Below are 21,729 nucleotides of genomic sequence, written 5' to 3'. Positions count from 1 at the left end.
CTTCCAGGTCAAGCTGAGACAAAAATGGCAAATAAGTATACCCTTCTAAAAGAATATCTGATGTAACTATTGTGGGTCAGTGTAAACTGTTGACTGAACAACAATGAGGAATTGTTAAGGTTATTTCAATAATACATTGACCTTGGGCATTCAAAAAATGTTTTCTCTAGAACGGCTCATCTTTGTTTTGCATTCTTCTGCTTAAACACATGGTAATATTAACAAACTGCAGTTTGGATATAGACTATTTTTGACAAGAGGCCACACAATAAAATAATTTCTGTGTAAGGAAGGTGAACACTCCTTTTCATCATTCTTTGTGTCAGAAAATGTGTAAGTTTCCAGACACTGAGAATATATTAAAAAAAAAAACTTTATGACCTTAGCGTTTAGTTAGTTGTTTGAAGTTCAAGGAGGAAGAATACCTCTAAGACTCTTTTGCTGTTCATGTTTGTAGGTGAAGGATTTTAAACATCTGGCAGATCTGGATGTTTCCCAGACCTTTACCTGAATTGGAGGTCAAACAGCTTATCTAGGAAGTATAAAATTAAAAGTGTGAGCAAAAAATAGAGGCCTTAGCAGGAGATGTGCTAGTGAGTAAAATCACCATTTGATCCACAGTGCTCTGAACAACAAGAGTGTCTGAATCTGCACCTTAGATCAAAGCTTCAGACAAGACACGCCTGATTTCCAATGAAGTCCAGTACATGAATTGGACTCTTCAATAATGTGATTCTCAGCAGTTTCTTTAAAGCTAAAATATATTTTTATTTTTATGTGTATATGTATGATTTATGATTGTGTCTACCTTTCCCTCAGTCAACATGACATAAATTTGGGGATTAATCTGGTTTTCATCATCTTCTGTCTTTTGAAGGAAACGTGTTGGACTGAAACTAAATACCAGACAAGATCGATTGGCTTCTTTTTTTTTTACTTGGCAAATTCAACTTTTGTCATCCTGTTAAAGAGAACTGAACTTTTGAGAATATTGTAGACATCTGAAACCACTTAGTTTGTTTTCAGTGTTTGAACTGCCTTTGAGCATTGCTATTAATTAACAAAGACAGGGGCTGTTACTTTGAAAAGCCATGGGCTCACTTTTGTTCCCAGGAGTCCTGAATTTCCCAGGGGCATGTTGGTAATAACGACAAATAAACACTGCTCTAATGGATCTCACCAGATGTGGTCCAGGAAAGGTCAGTCAGTGGCTAATGATTAGAGAGGGTAGGAAAGCAGCCTGAAGGTAATGCAGCATTTAAGAGCTCCCAGAACTGTGATAGATGCTGGTATGTTCATGAAACAGGAAATGAGGGGGAAATAAACTACAGTATTTGAAAAGGTCCTGCTTATCTGAACAAGCATGGCAGACAGTCTATTTTATAGTACAGACAAATAAATAGGGAAGATCTCAAATCTTCCTAAAAGGTGCATGTTGAGACAGTATACAGAGTCTATTGTTTGTGAATCAGAGAAGGGGGGGGAAGAACTATTCAGTGAGAATCTTTCAATCTGGTTTTGAGGATGTTCACCAAGTTGACCAGCTCTCAACCTCTGACTGATGCACATTTAAACTTCAAATTAGCACACTGCATCCTGCAATCATGTCTGGAATTTCCTTTTTCTTTGGGAGTGTGAATTAGAAGCATCCCTGTACATGAGACCCTTAATTAGGACAAAAGGGTGCCTGGTTTTGAAACAAATTTCAGGCAAACCATACTTGAAATGCAATCATTGTGATTTATGTTTGGATTTTTTCCTGAGTCTTGACATCTGCCTTTTAACTTTTTTCTTGTGCCACTTGTATCGCTCTTTCCAACTTTTTTTTTATTCCATCAATGTCATTTCCCAGTATTTTAGACATTACGGTTCACAAGGGGTACATTTTCACTTTTTGTGTCCTGTCAGTCTTTTATTTTTGTGACTCCCAAGAGTGGCAGATGGCTAGCTTAGCTCAATGAGGAGGAAAAGACCAGAACGCCAAACAGGGCAGAGTCAGAGGTCATGGAAACAAACATCTGCTTCAGCTTGGTTTAGAAGGCACATTGCAGCACTGATAGAAACCTGTTGCTGGTTGTCTGCTGGGCTGGAAAGTAGAAGAATGCCCTAAACAAAGGGAATGACAATGGGATCTCTTAGAATTTATTTACTCTGGGTAACAATAGATTACATGCTAGATTACAGTAGCATTTCAATCACAGGAATACTTACGTAACATTGAAATCTATTTTCTGTGTACCAATGAAGCTTATTTTGTGTCTTTGTGATTTGTTTTCAGTGTCATGAAAGGCTAAATTGTTGCATTCTGTCTTTGAGTCACCTTTATTAATAATCTTTGTGACAAAGAGCCTAGTCTTTTGTAATGGAACATATACCTTCTGTTTCTTTGTGTAAAGAGCCTTCAATGCTCAGAAGAGCAGCTGTAACCTGTTTGCTTGCACATCTAACAAGGAGCTACAGGACATCATTATTTATATGGAACCTAGTGAGTAAAAAGTCTGATTTTTGTAGGACGAGCTAATTGGTGGCGAGATGGCGTGCTGCTTCTTGCTTGAGCACACAAGTTTTCTGCTGACTCTGTATTTGACACCTTTTTGTCAAGTCAGAGAATCAATGGACAGTATTCTTCAGCACCTCACGTCGGGGATAAAGTTCCAAATGTTTTTTGACCAGAATCTGTTTGGTTAAAGGAGCCACGTGGAACAAAGTCACTGGCTTTTTCAATCCTTCCTCCCCACACTCACACTGGGAATTTTGTACCTCAGCCTGTCAAGACTGTGGGCCACTTCAAAGAGAGTGAGAGTTTTCACAGGGGTCTGTAAAGTGAGTCTGCCAGCGATCTTTCGCTTTCGGGAGGGAAGGCAGGGGGACAGATGGGCTATAATGTTTTATTAACCCAGCATTCCTCCAGAACCACAGGCCTCTGTCTCAAAAAACAGTGATAGTAAAAACAGTTTTAAGCTCTTCTTAAATTCAATTTCTGTGGGATTCCCAGGTATCTTGACTGGGAAGAGGTGCTAGTGCAGAGCCTAGTTTGAGCATTGCGATTTTGAGCCTGAGTAACATGCCTAGTTGACTGTGACCAGAATTCCACAGGGCAGAAAGGTTGGGATTAGTCAGGCAGGGGGCTCTTGGTTCCCAGCAAAACAGTAACCCCTTGTGACTTCTTGTGTGCCTGCAAGCTTTCAGTGATGGATGCAGCTCTGCACCAATCAGCACTGAACCTCCTCCACATCACTGCAGAGCTTGAAGTACGTCAACGATGAGTGGCTGAATTGGTGGATGAGTCAGGGAAGACCGGTCTGCATTTTTCTCTTTATCCCCATAGGTTTATGGGAGTTGGTACACTGAACTGAGTCTTGCAGATAGTTCGATATATTATACAAATACAATGGATGACTCTAAAATAAGCATTGCAGTGAATGCCTCTCTCTTTCTGTTTGGTCTTTAGGTTCAGGCGTTACTTCAAAAAGCTTCTTGGTTACTAAATAAACTGGGCAGTTATGTTTTTTACAGGGTTTCAAAATGTGCTGTCTTGGAAAGTTGGAAACATGCGTTCAGGTGGTCTTCTTGTATACACTTGCTTTTTTGCCCTGTATCAAGTTTTAGGAGTAACCATAGTTGCCTGGGAACAGTTTTCAATTATATTATTTAATTTACAAAAGGCTGTTTTTTTACAACAAAATTGTCTGACAAAGTAGGAGAGCACACCACAGGATTTCACACCTCTTTGTGTTTAAACTGAGAGTAGCATTTATGTCATGTTACCCCTCAGCAATGTCTCATTTTTCAGTTTTTTCAGTCAAAAAAACACAGAAATGCACATTTTAGAAGGATATTTTGTTTTTCTATGTGTGTTTGTGTGTGACGGGGGGGAGGCCTGGACGAAGTTGTTGAAATTCTAGTGTCGTATCGCTGCGCTTGCAGGCAAGTGTGAACTCTGTAGAGGGCCAGAAGTGGTACCAATAAAAAAAAAACGAAGGAAAAAAAAACTGGGGAGAGCTGGTAGGTTTAACAGCTGAATGCACACTCTAGCAGTTAGGAGTCGACATGCCTTCGGTCAGCTCTGAAAGGCTGCGGGAACAATGGGCCCACTCATAAAGACGGCAGGCCTGAAACCCGCCCGCCCGCTCCCCGCGGCAGGGACGCCATTCAGCCGCCGAGCAGCCCTGCCCTTTTGTGTTGTCCTCGGAGAGCGCGGCTCCGAGTGGGATTGGTGGCAGGCCGGCTAGCAGCTGCCGTCCGCTCATTAAGATGCGCACCTGCTCCCCCTGGCCTTTCTGGGAGGCCAGCAGATGCCCGGCTTCATCTGTCCCACACCACCTCCTTTTGTCTTTGGCTGAGATAATCTAATCACATTACTTTGGATGTCCAGGAATCCTTGCATAATTCTCCAAAACTCTGAACAACTTTATACATCATACATCGCAAGGATTCATATTTGACCGAAGAAAAGCATCTGAGAGGCTGTTCTTGTCGGTATTTCCTGGCAGCATGCAACTGAATTCCATCAGATAAGCCCCACACTGGATATCCACATCACCATGTTGTGTTAGATTTCTTCACATCCTCTTTCTGACGATGGATCATTCAGCCATTGTTTTATGTCAACTCATTGTTGATCAAAAGCACCAGCTGTGTTTTTTTAAAGCCATAAACGTGGCCTTTTTTCCATTGCTTAAACAAATAGAAAAACATTTGTAGCGGTGAGGTTCTAAGAAAGAAGAGGCAAAAGGAATAGATGTTGAAGCTGAAGTTATTTCAGGAGTGGCTTTGTCCAGAGAGTCGTACATTGGAGCTTCACCATTCATTAGTGTCAAGATGGTTAGCACACCATTGAAAACAAAAGGACCTCCGTCTGTTCTTTCAGTGCTCGGCTAGGGTCAGCCTGCTGTGACTTTCCATGTCTAGGGAAGGCGCAGCTGTGCACAGAACGCCTTAAAAGAATTAATCAACTTGGGTTGGTGATGTTACTCCATGTGGCTTGATCTCCAATGAGGAGATGGAATAGAAGAGGACAGAGAATGGAGAAGTAGATGCCCAGTACTGAGAAAACAGGGAGCCAAATGTCCCAGTTGTGTTATTGTCCAGGGCAGGCAGCCAGTGCAGTGTTTTGTTTTGCAAGAAAGGAGTGTAGGGCATCAAAATCCCCGGAGACTCTGTAAAAACATCATAAGTCCCCCCCCTGGTGAGCCTGTGTTGTTCCTGCTTTAATCTAGAAGCGACATACCAACCATTGGGGAAATTGTGGCACCATTTTGGAGTAGTTCCAGCACCATTTGCTTTTCAGTCATTTGCAGATTTCGGCACTGTCAACACTGGGAAAAATAATAGCTTTGTATCCTTGTGGGCAAACGGCAAGGGCTTGTTCTGCTGGTGTGCCAAAACCGATCCATTATGACCTGTTTGTAGAGACTGTATAGGCCTCTTCAAAAAGTTTGTAGAGAAGTCTGTTTTTCTTTTTTTGTTCAGTGCAGGAGAAGCCTTTACCAGTAAAAGAATATAAGGTATTGAGGTTGAAAACTGAGCTTTGAAGTATGATAATGTTAGCTCAGAGTTCAAAGACTTTGGAATAGACACTGCCTTGTATTTTGAAAGAATGGGCTTGGGGGAGAAAAGGCTGAAGCCGAGCGGATTTTTGCCTGAGAGCCGTTGACAGCAGCTTGCCTCTTTCCCCCCTTTTCTTTTGAAACTGAATTATAATTGTCGACCAGAATAGAAAGACTTCCGAGCCCTGATCTGACAGATTTCAGATAAAGCGTGTATTTTTGCAGGAATGTTTTGTTTCAAATTGCCAATATTTTACTGAATGAAGTTCTGTATTAAGAAACCGTTGAAGTTCACATGTTGTGTGTTGTTTTTATTTAAGCACCAAAACCATGTGCTCTTTCTCTTCTGTGTTTTTGGTGGCCTCCGTTTTGTGTTGTTTTCTGTTTCTGTTGTTCTTCCAGAACACAACAGTTCCACAGATACCTCATTGTTTACAAAACCAAAAGGAGCATTTTATGAAATCTTCCTGTTTTGATACTGGATACAAAACTATCCTTGTCTGTGGTGATTTTTAGGATCTTTTATAGCATGTTCCTGAGGGTAGTAAATACCTTTCTGCCACAAAAGGTAACAAACATCCTTTAAGTTCCTGGTAACAGATGGTGACTTCAGTGACCATTTCACACCTTTGTTTTAGTCCTGCTGTTGCCTTTGTTTTGTGTCTCTATGTGCAGCTCAGACATTAGCATGTGTTTACTTACGTAGGACTGCTGATCATCCTATTGTGTTGGCAGTATCTGTGCCAGAGAGTGGTGGAAGGCAATCTCTTTGTTAGGTCTGACTAGGCCTCAGGGGACCTACAGTTGTTTATGGAGAGTCATTGTGTTTGCAAATGTACCAACAAGTCTACAGCGGCCCATCATGTGAAATCCCTTTCATTGGAAAGAAATCAAGGTTAACAAGTCAAATTGTTGTTTGTTGTGATAACTCCTTTCTGAATTCATCCTTAGTTTATCCTTAATTTGCAAGTTGTACCAGTCCTTGATAAGGAAATGAGAGAGCTACAGCCATTTAGCAAAGTGCTACCATACTGGGGACAGGTAGTATGAATTGATGTTGCTTCTGGGGAAAAAAATGCTGATTGCTTGTTCTGTGACTGCCTATCTAACAGTACTGAGGTAAAGAATTCCAGGCTGCAGCACAAACAAGACAGGGACACTATACTGTAAAAAGGCACTGTCCTTCGGATGAGATGTAAAACCGAGGTCCCGACTCTCTGTGGTCATGAAAAATCCCAGGGCGTTTCTCAAAGAGTAGGAGTGTTACCCCGGCGTTCTGGCCAAATTTCCCACTGGCCTTTACCAATCATGGACTTCTAATAATCCCCATCTCTAAACTGGCTCCATCCTCCCCACTGAGAGCTGGTTTTGGGAGTGTACTGGTGCACTCTGGCTGCCATCGTACCATCCAGGTTATGCTGCACATTGGTGGTGGTGGAGGGGATCCCCATTACCTGTAAAGCACTTTGAGTGAAATGTCTAGAAAAGCACTATATAAGTGTAAGGATTATTATTATTAATAATAATAATGTGATTTGTGTCCAGATTTGGCAGTTGCTCGTGGCAGGCTGAGCTTGAGAAAAGTACCAGTCCTAAAGTTAAGCATGGAACAGGGAATTGCAATGAATGATTTAGATGGGAAGGTGTTCTTGATTAAAGATCATGTAAATTGATTTAAACCAGTGAAGCAACACTGACACTGACAGTCACCAAAGGAACATGCGGCCAGTGACCCCGAATGTCTTTGTTCATGCGTCATCGGCATTAATGAGTGGGTCTTTTCTTGTACTTGTGATTTATTAGTAGCTCTGTGCTGCGGGGAATGAGGGGAACAGGTGGTTAAGTGGAGTATCGGCTCCATTCGCGGGGATTCCCATGCAGTGTTCCATTCCTCATGGATTTAGCCCGGCACAGCACTGCAGCACATACACCTCAATCAGTAACTGCAGCAGTCCTGCACAGATGGCGCTGAGGAGTCAGTCTCAGAGGAGTAGTTCTTCACTGTAAAATAGGACATTCAAAAGACAAAGCCTGGGTTAAAGATATAGACTTCGATGCCCTGTATGAAAATGTGCAAATACCAGAAGTAAACTAAGTTTTGAGTGAAGATTGTTAAGCAGCAATGCGTGCACAACAGTGATTCTTGAATTTGTTGATTTGCTTGAACCTTTAAATTACAGCTTGTTGTTTGTCATTTGTTTACAGAAATCCTGATCCTACCCCACAGATTTTATGACCCAATTATGTTGAAGCACACATTTCTCACATAGAAGCAACGTTTCAGCTGACGTAGAGCACATGGAATTTAAACTAATGGAGCAGACTTCTGTTGTTCCAGCTGCCTCCTCATACAAACTGTATTTCTTTGCCTGTCTTTCCAGGTGTACTGACAGATATGCGGGCAGCAGATGTCAGGTTACCAACCCCTGCCTCAGCTCTCCGTGCAAGAATGCTGGGACATGCCGGGTAGTTACCCACGGTAACACTGTGGATTACATCTGTCAGTGCCGCATCGGGTTTACAGACCGGCTTTGCCTCACACCTACCAACAATGTGTGCCTGAGCTCTCCCTGCAAGAATGGAGGAACATGTGACCTGCTCAGTCTCACTGAGTACAAGTGCCAGTGCCCTCCTGGGTGGTCAGGTAACGACAAACTGAATTACTAAAACCAAGGGAACAGAATACAATAGGATAGTTGGGCTAAGAGCTGTCATGTGCGAAACCTATGGATCATGCAAAGATGAATACAGGTTTAACATCAAATTGTAGAAAAACATTGTCTAAATAGGAATTTACTGTGCTTTGAAGTTGTGTTCAGTGAGTGTGAGATGGGTTCTGTTACTGGGTTGTCGATATGTTTTCAGCTTCTCCCATCAACTTGTTTTGAACAAATCTGTAAGCTAGGATCCTTAAACAGTGCAGTGGGCCACATGCACAACCTTGAATTCTTGTTTTTTTACAGGTCAAATGTGCCAACAGGCTGATCCCTGTGCCTCTAACCCTTGTGCCAATGGTGGGCTGTGCACCCCCTTTGAAGCCCACTACATTTGCAAGTGCCCCCCGACTTTCCACGGGCAGTCCTGCAAGCAGGATGTCAACGAATGCGCCCAGAACCCATCGCCATGCCGCAACGGAGGCCAGTGCGTCAACCAGATCGGCTCGTACCAGTGCGAGTGCCTGCCGGAGTACACGGGCAAGAACTGCGAGGTGCGCTACGTGCCTTGCAACCCCTCACCCTGCCAGAACGGGGGCACGTGCCTGCAGACAGGAGATACCACCTACGAGTGCACCTGCCTGCCAGGTAAGCTTCACTGAAGATCCTCCCTCCACACATGATGGGTCACTGGTAGGGTCACTGAATGTTTCTGGCTTTGGCACTTATGTGTTAAGCTCAGAAGTTGTGATTAACTTCTAATCCGCTGTCTAAGTGTAAACTAGTCATTTTATAATGAACAGAAATCTGTAAGAGTACACATGGTATATATAATATATTGTGCCTTCATGTCTTTACATGGCTTGGCACCTCAATACCTGTCTGAACTATTATCGCCCTACTCCCCACCTCGTAACCTCCGTTCTTCACATTCTGCCTTCCTTACTGTCCCCCAAGCCCATCTACATTGTATGGGCGACAGGGCCTTCTCCTGTTATGCCCCCAAGCTCTGGAACTCTTTGCCCAAGGTTATCAGATAGTCACCTTCTCTAAACTCCTTCAAATCCAGACTCAAAACCTTCTTCTTCAGAAAAGCCTTTACTTAACTGGTTCCATTCTTCACCCCTCTGCTCTTCTTAGTACCACCTTCCACGGTCTCCTCTATTGTTATTGTTGTATTGTTGTAATTGTAATCTTGTGTATTCTTCTTATTTATTGTTGTAGTCTTCTTATTTATTGTTATTGTCATCCTGTAAAGCACTTTGAGAAGCCACCTTTAAATGTGCTATATAAAATAAAGTGTATTATTATTATTATTATTATTATTATTATTATATTTAGTTGCATTTAGTTGGTTCTCAGATCAAAAAAACCTTTGCCTCCTTTGGGTTCACACAATTCAAAACAACAGGAGGGTTTGGAAATGATCTTAAAATGTTTAATTTGTCAAGAGCTAAGTACAGATCATGGGGAGCTGATTTTCTTTGTCATTGTGGTGGAAAAAGTAGTAGAGAGGGTCTTTAGTATTGTATTCTGTTTTCTTGTCCTGTACTGTGTGAGACCAGGGGGGAGCAGGGAAATGAAACTGCCTAATCAGGAGGAAACATCTGAAGAACAACATCCTAAAAGCTGACTCTTTTGGCCTAGAAAGGGCAGTTATTTAGGCTGCTTTGCTATCATTTCACCAGATTCGTTCAGATTTCAGGCACAGAGCTAACTGTATTCATGAGATTTGTGAGCACAGCCACAGCCTAGTGCTGTATATGCAAAGACAAGCAGCTAAACTGTATGACATCTCAACCTATTACATTGTGGAGACTTCTGAACACAATGTTCCAAATTTCTTTTTGTGCTTAAATCACTCCACTACCCTAGAATTTCCATGGCCTTTCATGGTAAAGATTGTGTGGTCACACAAATCAGGATTAAACATGTCTTGGGAGTGGACATTTTTTGGCTCTTTCACTAAAACATCTCATCTTATAAATCTGCACTGTGAGAACCAAAAGACTTGTCTCTATTCTAGATGTTTCTACAGAAAACAACAGTGTGTTTACCTACATAAAACACAATTGAAATTAAATACAGGTTTCAAAATGGCATGTTATCGCTGTACATTAAACTTCCCAAAGCTTTGTGTAGATTCTTTTGTCATGTACATATTCGTGGGTTAAGTGTTTTTCCTGTTGTTTTTAGATGCAGCATATAATTCCCACGGAAGATTACAGTTTATGCCAGTTGTTAACCCCAGGAAGTGGTGGCTAATGGTGGTTTGTTCTGCAGCTTTCCTGCCTTGCGTCTTAGGTTGGGTGTCGCCATTGTTCTTTGTAAAAAAAAAAGAAAAGCCACCTTACTCCTAGACTTTGTTCGCAAGCTTCTTTGTGTAACGGTATTGTAAGCCATCCCAGAGTCAGGCTCGACGAGAACTTCAAATAAAGCAAATGGAATCGTGGGTACATGAGCCTTGTTCTCAGTTATTTGTCACATTGAAATGCTTCTCTTTTTCAGTCACACTCTGACCAGTTTAACACCGCTTTAGTGTATTGACAGGTGTGGAAAAAGTATCAAGTGCAGCAGCATGGATTCCAGTTGGGAGATAGTGTGGCTATCTATAAAGTTTTACAGTGGCTAATAAAGAATATATATGAATAAAGATGAGAGACAGGTGCACAACTGGGTTACTTTAAGATGAAACTAATTCCCTTATCTGCCTGCCCCTCAGACTTCATTAAGTTTATCTCTTTATGAAGTCTGAATGATTAACAGGATCAAAAGTTGTCTATGTTTCTAGTAAGCACTTGTTTTATGCTGCTTGTGAGTGACCCGGGTCTTTTGCGTGATTTTGTTTGTTTTTTTTGTATATCAGGTTACCTGATCCACAGAGTTTTTTCAGTGTTTTCAGAATTTTTCCTGTCAAATTGCGTGAACTCCACAAGATTTGGTTTGTGTGTCATGTGGGAATGTCAGGGCAGGGCCCTGTGTCCTGTCCATACCATTGTAAATCAGTAACTTGCCACAGGTGAGTCTCGTGGCCTGGCGATATGGAGTTTGGTCACACAGCAATCAGGGGAGTGATTGTTCTCGGTTATGTTGTATTTATCTTTTTATGGGCTTGAAGTTACAAAAGACACACGACTTTTACTACCTGCCAAAGGTTGTTGGATGGTTGTGTGCATGGGCCCAACCTCAGTTGTGGCACGAATTTCCTTGTTTAATTTTTCATTTAAAATTGACATTTATTTTTCAGAAATTGTAACAAGTCATGTTTATGCAGCCATCCAATACAATCACAGCATATTGGTCAGGTTACAGTCGATAAACGTTTGCCTTTTCTTACAGATTATGTTTTAAACAATGGCAGTTTTATTTTTGCACTGATTATTCAAGAAGGAACTTGTGCACTATGTTGAATGACCCCCTGACGTGTCCGAGACTTATCGGGATCTTGGGTGTCCTCTCTCTTCAGGCTTCATGGGCCAGAACTGCGAGGAAAACATCGACGACTGTCCCGAGCACAAATGCCAAAATGGGGGCACGTGTGTGGATGGGGTGAACACCTACAACTGCCAGTGCCGTCCTGAATGGACAGGTATTGTTCAATTTCTGCTCCATGGGATGGTCAAGCTGCTCACACAGAGAACATGTCTAGTATCTAGAATAGATAGTGAAACACATGTGATCTAGTTCTTTTAGGCCTGAAATAAAGAGGGAGTTGTAATGTGGTCTGTCAGTAGTTTAATGCTGACGTCAGGAAGAACTGTGCCAGACTATGCAGAGCAGGGCTGGGGGAGCTCTGGACAGTTGGGTGTGTTGGGGCCTTTTGCGTTGGCTCTGCCTGGTGTGTGCCCGAGTCCGCAGTACAGACCCGCGCGTGTCTTGGCTCTGCAGGCCAGTTCTGCACGGAGGACGTCGATGAGTGCCAGCTGATGCCCAACGCGTGTCAGAACGGCGGCACGTGCCACAACACCCACGGCGGCTACAACTGCGTGTGCGTCAACGGCTGGACGGGGGACGACTGCAGCGAGAACATCGACGACTGCGCCAACGCGGCCTGCTACCACGGCGCCATCTGCCACGACCGCGTGGCCTCCTTCTTCTGCGAGTGTCCTCACGGAAGGACAGGTGAGCTGCTTTTCGGCTCTGGCAGATGTGTGTGTGTGTATATATAAATGTAATAGGTAAATGTAATAAGTAATAGGTTTATTCCATGCTGAAAAAAAAGAAAGAAAACGCAACGTTTCGGCCGTGGAGCCTTCTTCAGGTGTCAAGGTATCAGGTGTAAGGCTCCACGGCCGAAACGTTGTGTTTTCTTTTTCTATTGTTCCTTTGCAGCCTACGCACGCTGACGCAGCTACCCACCTGAACATATATATATATAAATGGGTTTACTTTTTTTTTTTATATTCCACCGTGCAGAGCATGCTGAATGTCCACTGTAAAAGATGGGAAAATGATAAGAAAAGTTTACAGGACAGGCAGGAATTAGAAAGTTAAAAGCACCGACTTTTAAGTGGTTGTAAAGAAATGTGAAATAGGAGCAAGGGCAAACCTGCCTGTTCTTTTTGGCAGTGTGGTGTGACTGCAGCGGTATTGAGCCCTATTTTTACTCCTGTTTGTTCGTTCTGTGCATTTCTGCACACTTTCAGGTTTGCTGTGCCACCTGGACGATGCCTGTATCAGTAACCCCTGTCAGAAGGGGTCCAACTGTGATACCAACCCCGTCAATGGCATGGCTATCTGCACCTGCCCCCCTGGCTACACGGGCTCTGCCTGCAACAACGACGTGGATGAGTGCTCTCTAGGTGAACTTTTGTTTAGTTTTTTTTACACCCAATTATAAACCCAAAGCAATACTGTCTTACTCTGTTTTTGACAGGGGGGGCATTGTAAAATTCACACATGGTTTAGAGCTTTTTAACTGCCTAATACATCAGGCGGTTGTGGTAAAATTGCACAAGCAATCATGTCTGTTTTCATATTAAACTTTTCTGTTTTGAAGTCATTTCTAAGCCAGCCCCTTATCTTGAAATCAGCTTGCATCCTGAGGTTTAAGACTGCCAAAAAAAAAAAAAGATTTGCTGTTGGTTAAGATAAAGATCAGACTGTTGCAGACTGGAGGGAAGAATCATGCTCTCGGGGTTACAGGTGCCAACCCATGTGAACACGGAGGCAAGTGCATCAACACCAAGGGCTCCTTCCAGTGCAGCTGCCTGCAGGGCTACACGGGCCCCCGTTGTGAACTGGACGTGAACGAGTGTATCTCCAGCCCCTGCCAGAATGATGCCACCTGCCTGGACCGGATAGGTGGCTTCCACTGCATCTGCATGCCGGGTGAGTGGGTGTCCCTGTCGCCAGTGTGGGGTCTTGTCCCTTAGCCTCAGTCACCACTGTTCAGCTGCTCTTATCAAGTAAGCAGAGCTTTTGTCAGGATTGATGATCTATTTCTTATGCTAACCAGGTGGTGTACTATATATAGTATATACAATAGTACATATTCCATTTCAAGTGTATATTACAGGATGTTTAGAGATAATAGAACAAGTAAAGGTAAATTGCATACTGAAAAGAGAAGAAAAGAAACACAACTTTGTGTTTCTCCCAGCATGGCATACTTGTTCCTTTGCAGCCCACGCATACTTGGAACTGTTTAGAACTAAAGGCAGCAACTCTTCTAATGAAAGGGAAAGTCATCACTCGCGAAGACAGTATGCCGTATGACTACAGTTCCACATGCAGTTTATTTCACTGCTGTTCTCTTGTTGTTCTGACTGAAGTGTAAGTGTCTGCAGCCACCCTGAGTATTATTTTATGTGTTAATCTTCAGGTTATGAGGGAGTTTTCTGTGAAATCAATACCGACGAGTGCGCCAGTATGCCCTGTTTGAACAATGGGAAATGTATCGACAAGATCAACGCATTTCACTGCGAATGCCCCACAGGTGAGAGAACGGGGGGGTCGATGAAGGCTCTCCCCCAGCACGGCCTTTGAACTGGAAACACAGGCAGAAATTAATCCATGCCTAGAGGCAAGGCTTAGCAGGATGGGCTTGAAATTGCAGGAAAAATCCATAGAAGAGAGGCTTATGAAACAGTTTAATTTAAGCTGCGATATCGAGGAATCATGGAACTTTTAAAGTCTGCACTTTCCAAGTTTCAAATCTGATGAGTCCACACATACACAGAACTTTATCAGGATTGGCCTGCCAAGAACTTTTGTCTCTGTCTTTTGGAATACCAAAAGTATTTTTTGTGTTTAATACATTAGAAAATAATTATCCTTGCATAATGGTGATGACATAAGACAAATATGGAAACTTGAAGCATGAGACACTTGTCTCAGTGTTGAAAAATCATATGTTTGTTAAGTATACTGTAAGTGACTGTATTGGCTAAAGATCCTACTTTGGAATCCCCATAGTTCCTGCTGGAAAAAAACTGTAAAGCTTTTGAATTTTCTGAAAAAGGAAATGTGGGCAAAGGAATAGAAGGAGGATTAGGTAGAACAATCCTTTACTTCTTTTGGTCGAGCCAGTAAAATTTGTAAGGGCAGGGAAAGAAAATGCGAGGCCCTTGAAAAGAAGGATCAAAGACAGATATAGAAAAGGAGATATCCTCATCCTGTCGATAGACTTGAAGGAAAATCCGAAGCCACTATGTGGAGGCTACCTATGGCTTTCTCCAGTGAGCAGGAAACTTAGCAGTTGAAAAGGCTCCAAAGTATAGTTGGCCAGGGGGGTACTGGGTGAATAGAGTGTCTGTGGAATGGTTTGCAGCATAGAATACATAGACAGTTAATCTCTGTAGGAGTGAAGGGGAGGTGGGAGTTGGTGCTTGAAGTTCAGGGTCTCTGCTTTTACTTGAGATGTAAATAAGTTATTCTGTGAGTGGGGTCAGGCCTCCATTCACTCCCTTACGCGCCATATCCATGGAAACTCCCAGTGGGGCCTTGGAAATGTTTGATTCCATAGGAGCGAGAAAATTCCTTTATTCCAGTGAGATCTGGGAGGTAGAACTGTAAAAATCAGTTCAAATGAAGGTGCATTCTTGAGTTTGAGTCACAGGCAGAGTACTGGAAATACAACCAGACACTGAAGTTTAGGAGTGTGCATCATTAGTGTTTTTCCCCAAGATGTTTTTCTTGGTTAGGTAAACAGCTGAAGGAACTAACACACCCATTTCGCATTTAAATGTATGAGAGAGTGTACATTTGAACCTGAAAAGCGTGTTGGATTCTAATTATAGATGGACAGTTAATTTCAATTACTATTTTTCTCACACATCCTTTTTAACAACAGAAGAACAAATCCAAACTGCCCCTTAAGACTAAATACTGTAACTTTAACTTGAGGACACCCACTAAATGAAAGGGGGCAGCTTGGCGATGGATTTTGAAAGACAGTGGCTCTGAATGGTGGAGAGGTCAGAGTTCAAGCAGTGCCGTTCTCTGTGGCAGGGAGCGCGAGACGCGGGAGAATGCACATTGTTATGGAAAAGATAAGGGACAAAGGGGCGCCCGTTTTTTCTTTCCATCACATTTATAAGACAGCCGTGCTTTTGTCTGCAGCTTCTGATTATGAGGCCTTGTAGGTTTTCTCTCCGGTCGAATCTGAGCCGCTGCCCGGCTGTTTACAGAAGTGGGGGAAAGATGGATTTGGAAATGCTTATCATGTCTTGGAAAACGAAAAGCCCCTCAGATCTCTGGCAAATGCAGAATTGTTGGGCTTTTTTTTTTTAAAGAAAGTTTTATTGACTGCAGTTAGTAATGTGTGCAGTGTCAAGTGGTGTGGCAGGTTATTTAAGTGTATTTCATAAAACTGATGAGTTTGATGAAATATGAAACCCCTTTCAGAAAACTGATGAGCTGATTTTCTCGCTTGTTCTCCCAGGTTTCGCTGGTAACCTGTGCCAGGTGGACATTGATGAATGTGCCAGCACGCCCTGCAAAAATGGGGCAAGATGCGTGGATGGACCCAACAAGTACACCTGCGAGTGCGCTGAAGGCAAGTCAAAATGCACTCAGAGGGAGGAGTAAGACCTTAATGTACAAGGTGTTCCCAGCCATGTGAATGACTGTACGAGATGAAAGTCCTTTATCTGGGCTTCATGCCATCGTAACCCACAACCCACCCACTCCATAAGCAAACCTTTTTTCATTTATCAGTAAATGTTTGTCTCCAGAACATAGAAGAAATAATATTACTTACCCCTCTGTGGTGTCCTATATGGTTTACTTGGTATTAATAGCATGTGGTCTCCTGTCAAGTGTCATTGATTTTCAAATTTTTCTAACCTAAAAATCATACATTTTACATGTCTGAAATGCTATTGATGCTTCAACATTGACATGCATCTTATAGCGTGATTGAGGGGCCGTGGGTCTGAGAGACTGTAAGCTGACGTTTATTGCCTGTTGTTTAAGGTTACACTGGCCCGCTCTGCGAGACGGATATCAACGAATGCCTCTCGGACCCGTGCCACTATGGCACCTGCAAAGATGGCATTGCCACCTTCACCTGCTCCTGCCAGCCCGGCTTCACGGGCCGCCTCTGCGAAATTAACATCAACGAGTGTCAGAGCCAGCCCTGCCAGAACGGAGGCACTTGTCAAGACCGACAGAACAACTACATTTGCACCTGCCCCAAGGGCACAACAGGTGAGGGCCACAAGCTGGACCGGACTGAGAAAGATCCTGTCTCTCGCTTGGGTTTAATACTTAACTGCCCCTCATAGCCATTGCTGTGAGTGGTTAGGCACCTGCCATCCTGCAGAAAATCCTGATAAGGCAGACAGGTGCTGTTATTCCCTTTTCTGCTATTTATTGTAAGGCATTCTCTATCTATTTGGAGTAGTGTGATGTGTGGTTGGCAAGTGAGCTTCTGTGAAAATCTTGAGGGATTTTGTTTAGTCTTCAATACAAGAAGACTGTCATTGGCTATTTCAGGCCCAAACTGTGAAATCAACCTGGATGACTGCAAGAGCAAACCCTGCGATTATGGCAAGTGCATCGACAAGATCAATGGTTACGAGTGTGCCTGTGAGCCGGGATACACAGGTAAGAGCCGTTGCAGAGCTACCGGGCTGGGCACGCCGTTGACTCGGGACTCCCCTGGGTGCGTGGGCCAGACAGGTGGCCTTCGGGTTCTGTGTAAAACATTCAGCTCTCAGGTTACCAGCTTCAGGTCAGAGAACAGTGGTGCTTGGTGTCTCTGTCGAAGCGATATGAGGAAGCCTTTAGTTTCTTCCTTTATGAAAAGATTTGATGACGCCCAGATTGAAAAAGCTTGAAAGTTAATCTTTTAAAAGGGGATGGTTTCTTCAGATAACCTGAAGCTTCTTTTTTTTGAGAGTCAACAGTAAAAAAAAAACAACGGAATTTTAGTTTGGTACCTTGTAAGTCGATTAGTGGGGAAAAAAAAAACCGGTAAGGAAATACAAAATCCAGTTGTTTTCTTATTGAGGAATCTTGTTTGGCCTTTTCATGCTGCTGAACATTTCACAATGTCTTCAATTAAGTAAAGGGGAGGCCAATGAAGATAAAAAGAATTGGTGCCGGATTTTAAAGTGGAGGCCTACAGCTGTCATTTAGTAGTAGTCCTGCGTGATTTAATAAACCAAATAAAGTGTCGCCAATTACAGTGAAGAAATCCCTGATTCCCATGGGTATCATGTTGCTGGTCCTGGCTTAACTGGTTTCTTTGATCCTGAGAGAGGGAGTGTGACTTCGTGTATAATAGGAGGCTCGACTGCCTCGATTCACCTGCGCAGGATCCTCCTTCTCATTATGAGGGAGCTGCTGTCTCCAACCACTCCTCTCAAAGAGGGTTTCTGAATAGGGCTTTTCTTCTGCTGGGCAGCAGGCCACTGTGTAGAATTACAGGTCCAGATTATACCCCCCTCTCTTCTATCCTTTTTTTTATCCAGAACCTGGAGGCCTTGAAAAATATAACAAAAAAGGAATTGTAATTTAAGAAGCGAACACCCCCCCCCCCCCCTTGCCCCTCCTTCTATTACCATTTTTAATTAATAAGAAAGAAGGGGGAGAGGGCGGGTTAATTGTTGCTTCATCATGCGTAAAATGAGGTCTGTGCTTCCGTACTTGTAAACAACCACAAGCAAGAATCAATAGAGGTTGAATCAGTTTCCCTTTTGCATTTTTTTTCAATTCTTCCATTGTTTTATGTGCTCTGCTGTGCCAAAGCCCCAAGTTTTAACTGTTAAGCATTCTCTGTCCCTTACGGAAATGGGATACCTTTTTATGTAACATACCGTTTATTTTCAAGTTGAAGATTTAAAAATCCGCAGAAACCTCAGAAGAATATTTTGAGTGTTTTCCCTAGTGAAATCCTAGTAGTGACCACAGGGGGGCCTGTTTCCCCATTTTTTGTTTAGCTTAGTAAATGGGGTATCTTGAAATGAAGTTGACTTTCCAACAAGTGTAGATTATTCAGTCTTTCCATTAAATCCCATAACACATGGTTTTGTTGTTCGCAGTGCAAGTGATTTATCCTCTGCTTTGCTCACAAATGTAGGAGCCATGTGCAATGTCAACGTCGACGAATGCACGTCCAACCCCTGCCACAATGGTGGAACTTGCAAAGATGGCATAAACGGTTTCACTTGTATCTGCCCTGAGGGCTACCATGACCCCACCTGTCGCTCGGAGGTGAATGAGTGTAACAGCAACCCATGCATTCACGGCAGCTGTCAGGACGATGTCAATGGGTAAGTGGATCTACGACAAAGCGCCAGCTCTCCATAGTTCTGCGATGAATTCATGGATTGTCATCAGTGTGTAACTAATTAGTGACAGCTAAGTAGCATTAACTGCCACTAATTAAAAACTTTATCTTCCTGCAGTTAACGTTCAGGTTTAGCACATTGCACATTTTGCTGAGGAGTTCAGCGAGCTCTTTCAAACCTTCGTTTTTCGAGGAAGCTTTCCCAGCAGTCCCATATTCCAAATCGTTCCCGATTTGGAATGGCATTCATGATCCAGGAACAAATCAGGACTTCGTTTCCACATTCGAACGCAAAAGCTGTGCTGCTTCAGCCGATGCAGTAGTGTTTAATTATTATTATTGATATTTGGTTTGGTTGTTAGGTGACCGGTGTGAATTATGGTCTTTCTCTCTTCCTCAGCTACAAGTGTCACTGTGACTCTGGCTGGAGTGGGACAAACTGTGACATCAACAACAATGAGTGTGAATCCAACCCCTGCATGAATGGAGGCACTTGCAAAGACATGACCAGTGGATACGTCTGTACCTGCAGAGCGGGATTTAGTGGTTAGTATCCCTGATCTTGCATCAGTCCTGCACGTAACTGGGTGCTGTTTTTTATTTTTTCACGGCTTGTGCCAAAAACCCTCTGTGATAAATGTGTGTCTTTATATCTAACATTTTTCAGGTCCAAACTGCCAAACTAACATCAATGAGTGTGCTTCTAATCCCTGCTTGAATCAAGGAACCTGCATTGATGATGTGGCTGGCTACAAGTGCAACTGCTTACTGCCTTATACTGGTAGGGAGCTTTTCTCTTGAATCTTTAGTTGTTATGACTGTGAAGTTTTAAAGGTTTTAAAACAGAAGGGATTTTTAAACCAGATTTAACCAATGCCCTTTGCATCTTACACCCTGTAGTTTGAAATACTTTTTCAAAGGATGTTAAGGTAATTAGGACTTTATTAGGTAGTTAAGGACTTTCAGGTAATTAAAACACAGAAAAATTAGTTCTGTAGTTCCCCTAGTTTTGCCTCTAGGTACCTAAACAGGCGGTGAGGACAATCACTCTAAACCCTTTTCTTGGCTTAATGTAAACAAAACAGATTTATTCCATTGGCCTACAGGATGTTTCACAAATGTTTTCAAAGCCTTTCTGAAAAGTGAGTTTAGAGACAAATACCCACACTAATAACAGATTCTGATGGACTGTTTTTGGGCAAAGATTTTATTTTTTCTTGGAGTCTTCTTTTTGGAAAAATCCACAAATCCACAGATCTGGAATAATACAAGTAGGGATGGGAACTGTTGCTTGACCCATTTCCTGTTTGCCCACTTCCTGCTTCCTGTCTCACAGAACAGCAAGAGCCCTTGCACAATGACAGGAAATTGTGGCGCTTTCCTGCCTTCGCCTGTTACCGTGGAAACAGATATGGAAGTGGCTCTGGAGATTCACAATATAGTATAAAATTGACAGAAAGTTTCAGAATGTAGGATGGTCCTTGAGGGAAATCTATTCATGTATAAATTTAATTAAGTGGAATCTTTAAATGTGAATAATTAATTCATTTTCCTAGTTCAGCTTTTCAAAAGGAAATACAAATGTCATTGAAGTAGCAATCTTATGTTTCCTCAAAGAATAAATTAATCTTTTTTTAGGTAAATGGATACATTGAGACCTTGTGTATATATGCCTTCTTTTGTATCTTAAACCCAGCACATGAAAAATGTAGTCATCATATTTAGATATAAAACGTGAGTGTAGGACACCTGTGCTGACCTGAGGTGTTTGTTGTTTTCAAGGGGAAAACTGTGAGGAAATCCTTGCTCCTTGTGGCCCTAAACCCTGTAAGAACAGAGGTGTGTGCAGGGAGTCGGAGGACTACGAGAGCTTCTCCTGTGTGTGTCCTGAGGGCTGGCAAGGTAAGATGCTCTTCACCAGCTAGCACTGTGCAGAATGAACAGGACTCAGCCACTTGCTGTGCGTGCTTTGAATTCTTGTATGGCCCAGATTTTAAGTTTTGTCTTATCCTCTTTTTAAAAAAAAAAAACATTTCAGCCTTCCCAGGCTGAATTATTTAATTTACTTCTAATGGTTAACAGTGAAATTGGGTATTTGCAGAGTAAATAAAATCATTGCCATGGATCTTTTCAGGTTATTGGAGGAAAAATATTAAAACTGTTCTGAATAGTGAGATAATACAGCGTCCTGACTTTACAAACAACATTCTCGACCAGAGATATTGCTCGAAGCTGTGCAGTGATGCATGTGTGTGTGAGAATGGAGTGTTGTGTTCTCAAACTCTTTGCTTCGCATTTCTCTTCCCTTTGCAGGGCAGACCTGTGAAGTTGACATCAACGAGTGTGTTAAGAACCCCTGCCTCAACTCCGGGTCCTGCCAGAACACCATCGGTAGTTACAAATGCAGCTGTAAGCCAGGCTATACCGGCCGGAACTGTGAGACCGACATTGACGACTGCCAGCCCAGTAAGTGATTCTTGGACATCTGCAGTTCATTACGAGACTAAGTATTGGCAAGAACACATGCTGTGGTACCAGGGGGACAGTACAAATGCTGAAATAAACACAAGTTAGACTCTCACTCCTGCAAAACCTATAATCTGCCATGGCCCTGAAGAGCAACTCGCACACAAACATGATAAGGTCAGTTTTGAAGGCTGTATTTTCATTTTTAGCTTCAGAAATTTGAAAAAGAAGACAGGGTATCTGTGGCACAGTTTCTCCTTCGTTTAATCCACTTTCTGAACTTGATGGATTTCGGTGTAAGAAACCCGCCACTTTGTGTCTT

General features: G+C 42.7%; 1 protein-coding gene across 2 annotated transcripts in view; it reads left to right on the top strand.

The window, feature by feature from the left end:
- Positions 1–21,729, top strand: part of notch1b (notch receptor 1b) — a 47,175-nt gene that overhangs the window by 11,326 nt on the left and 14,120 nt on the right. Inside the window, exons 3-17 of one of the 2 annotated variants that reach the window (XM_088614559.1) lie at positions 7,931–8,193; positions 8,513–8,851; positions 11,670–11,792; positions 12,092–12,325; positions 12,850–13,005; positions 13,349–13,534; positions 14,028–14,141; positions 16,089–16,202; positions 16,622–16,855; positions 17,144–17,254; positions 18,732–18,924; positions 19,342–19,487; positions 19,609–19,722; positions 20,724–20,843; positions 21,255–21,407. In XM_088614559.1, coding sequence (XP_088470685.1) covers positions 7,931–8,193; positions 8,513–8,851; positions 11,670–11,792; positions 12,092–12,325; positions 12,850–13,005; positions 13,349–13,534; positions 14,028–14,141; positions 16,089–16,202; positions 16,622–16,855; positions 17,144–17,254; positions 18,732–18,924; positions 19,342–19,487; positions 19,609–19,722; positions 20,724–20,843; positions 21,255–21,407 — 2,600 coding nt within the window. The remainder of the gene's footprint in view (positions 1–7,930; positions 8,194–8,512; positions 8,852–11,669; positions 11,793–12,091; positions 12,326–12,849; positions 13,006–13,348; positions 13,535–14,027; positions 14,142–16,088; positions 16,203–16,621; positions 16,856–17,143; positions 17,255–18,731; positions 18,925–19,341; positions 19,488–19,608; positions 19,723–20,723; positions 20,844–21,254; positions 21,408–21,729) is intronic. The other variant, XM_088614560.1, reaches the window with a different exon arrangement.

Source organism: Lepisosteus platostomus, chromosome 21 (assembly GCF_059453375.1).
Source record: "Lepisosteus platostomus isolate fLepPlt1 chromosome 21, fLepPlt1.hap1, whole genome shotgun sequence".
NCBI lineage: Eukaryota > Metazoa > Chordata > Actinopteri > Semionotiformes > Lepisosteidae > Lepisosteus > Lepisosteus platostomus.
This window is presented reverse-complemented; position numbering and strand designations above follow the sequence as displayed.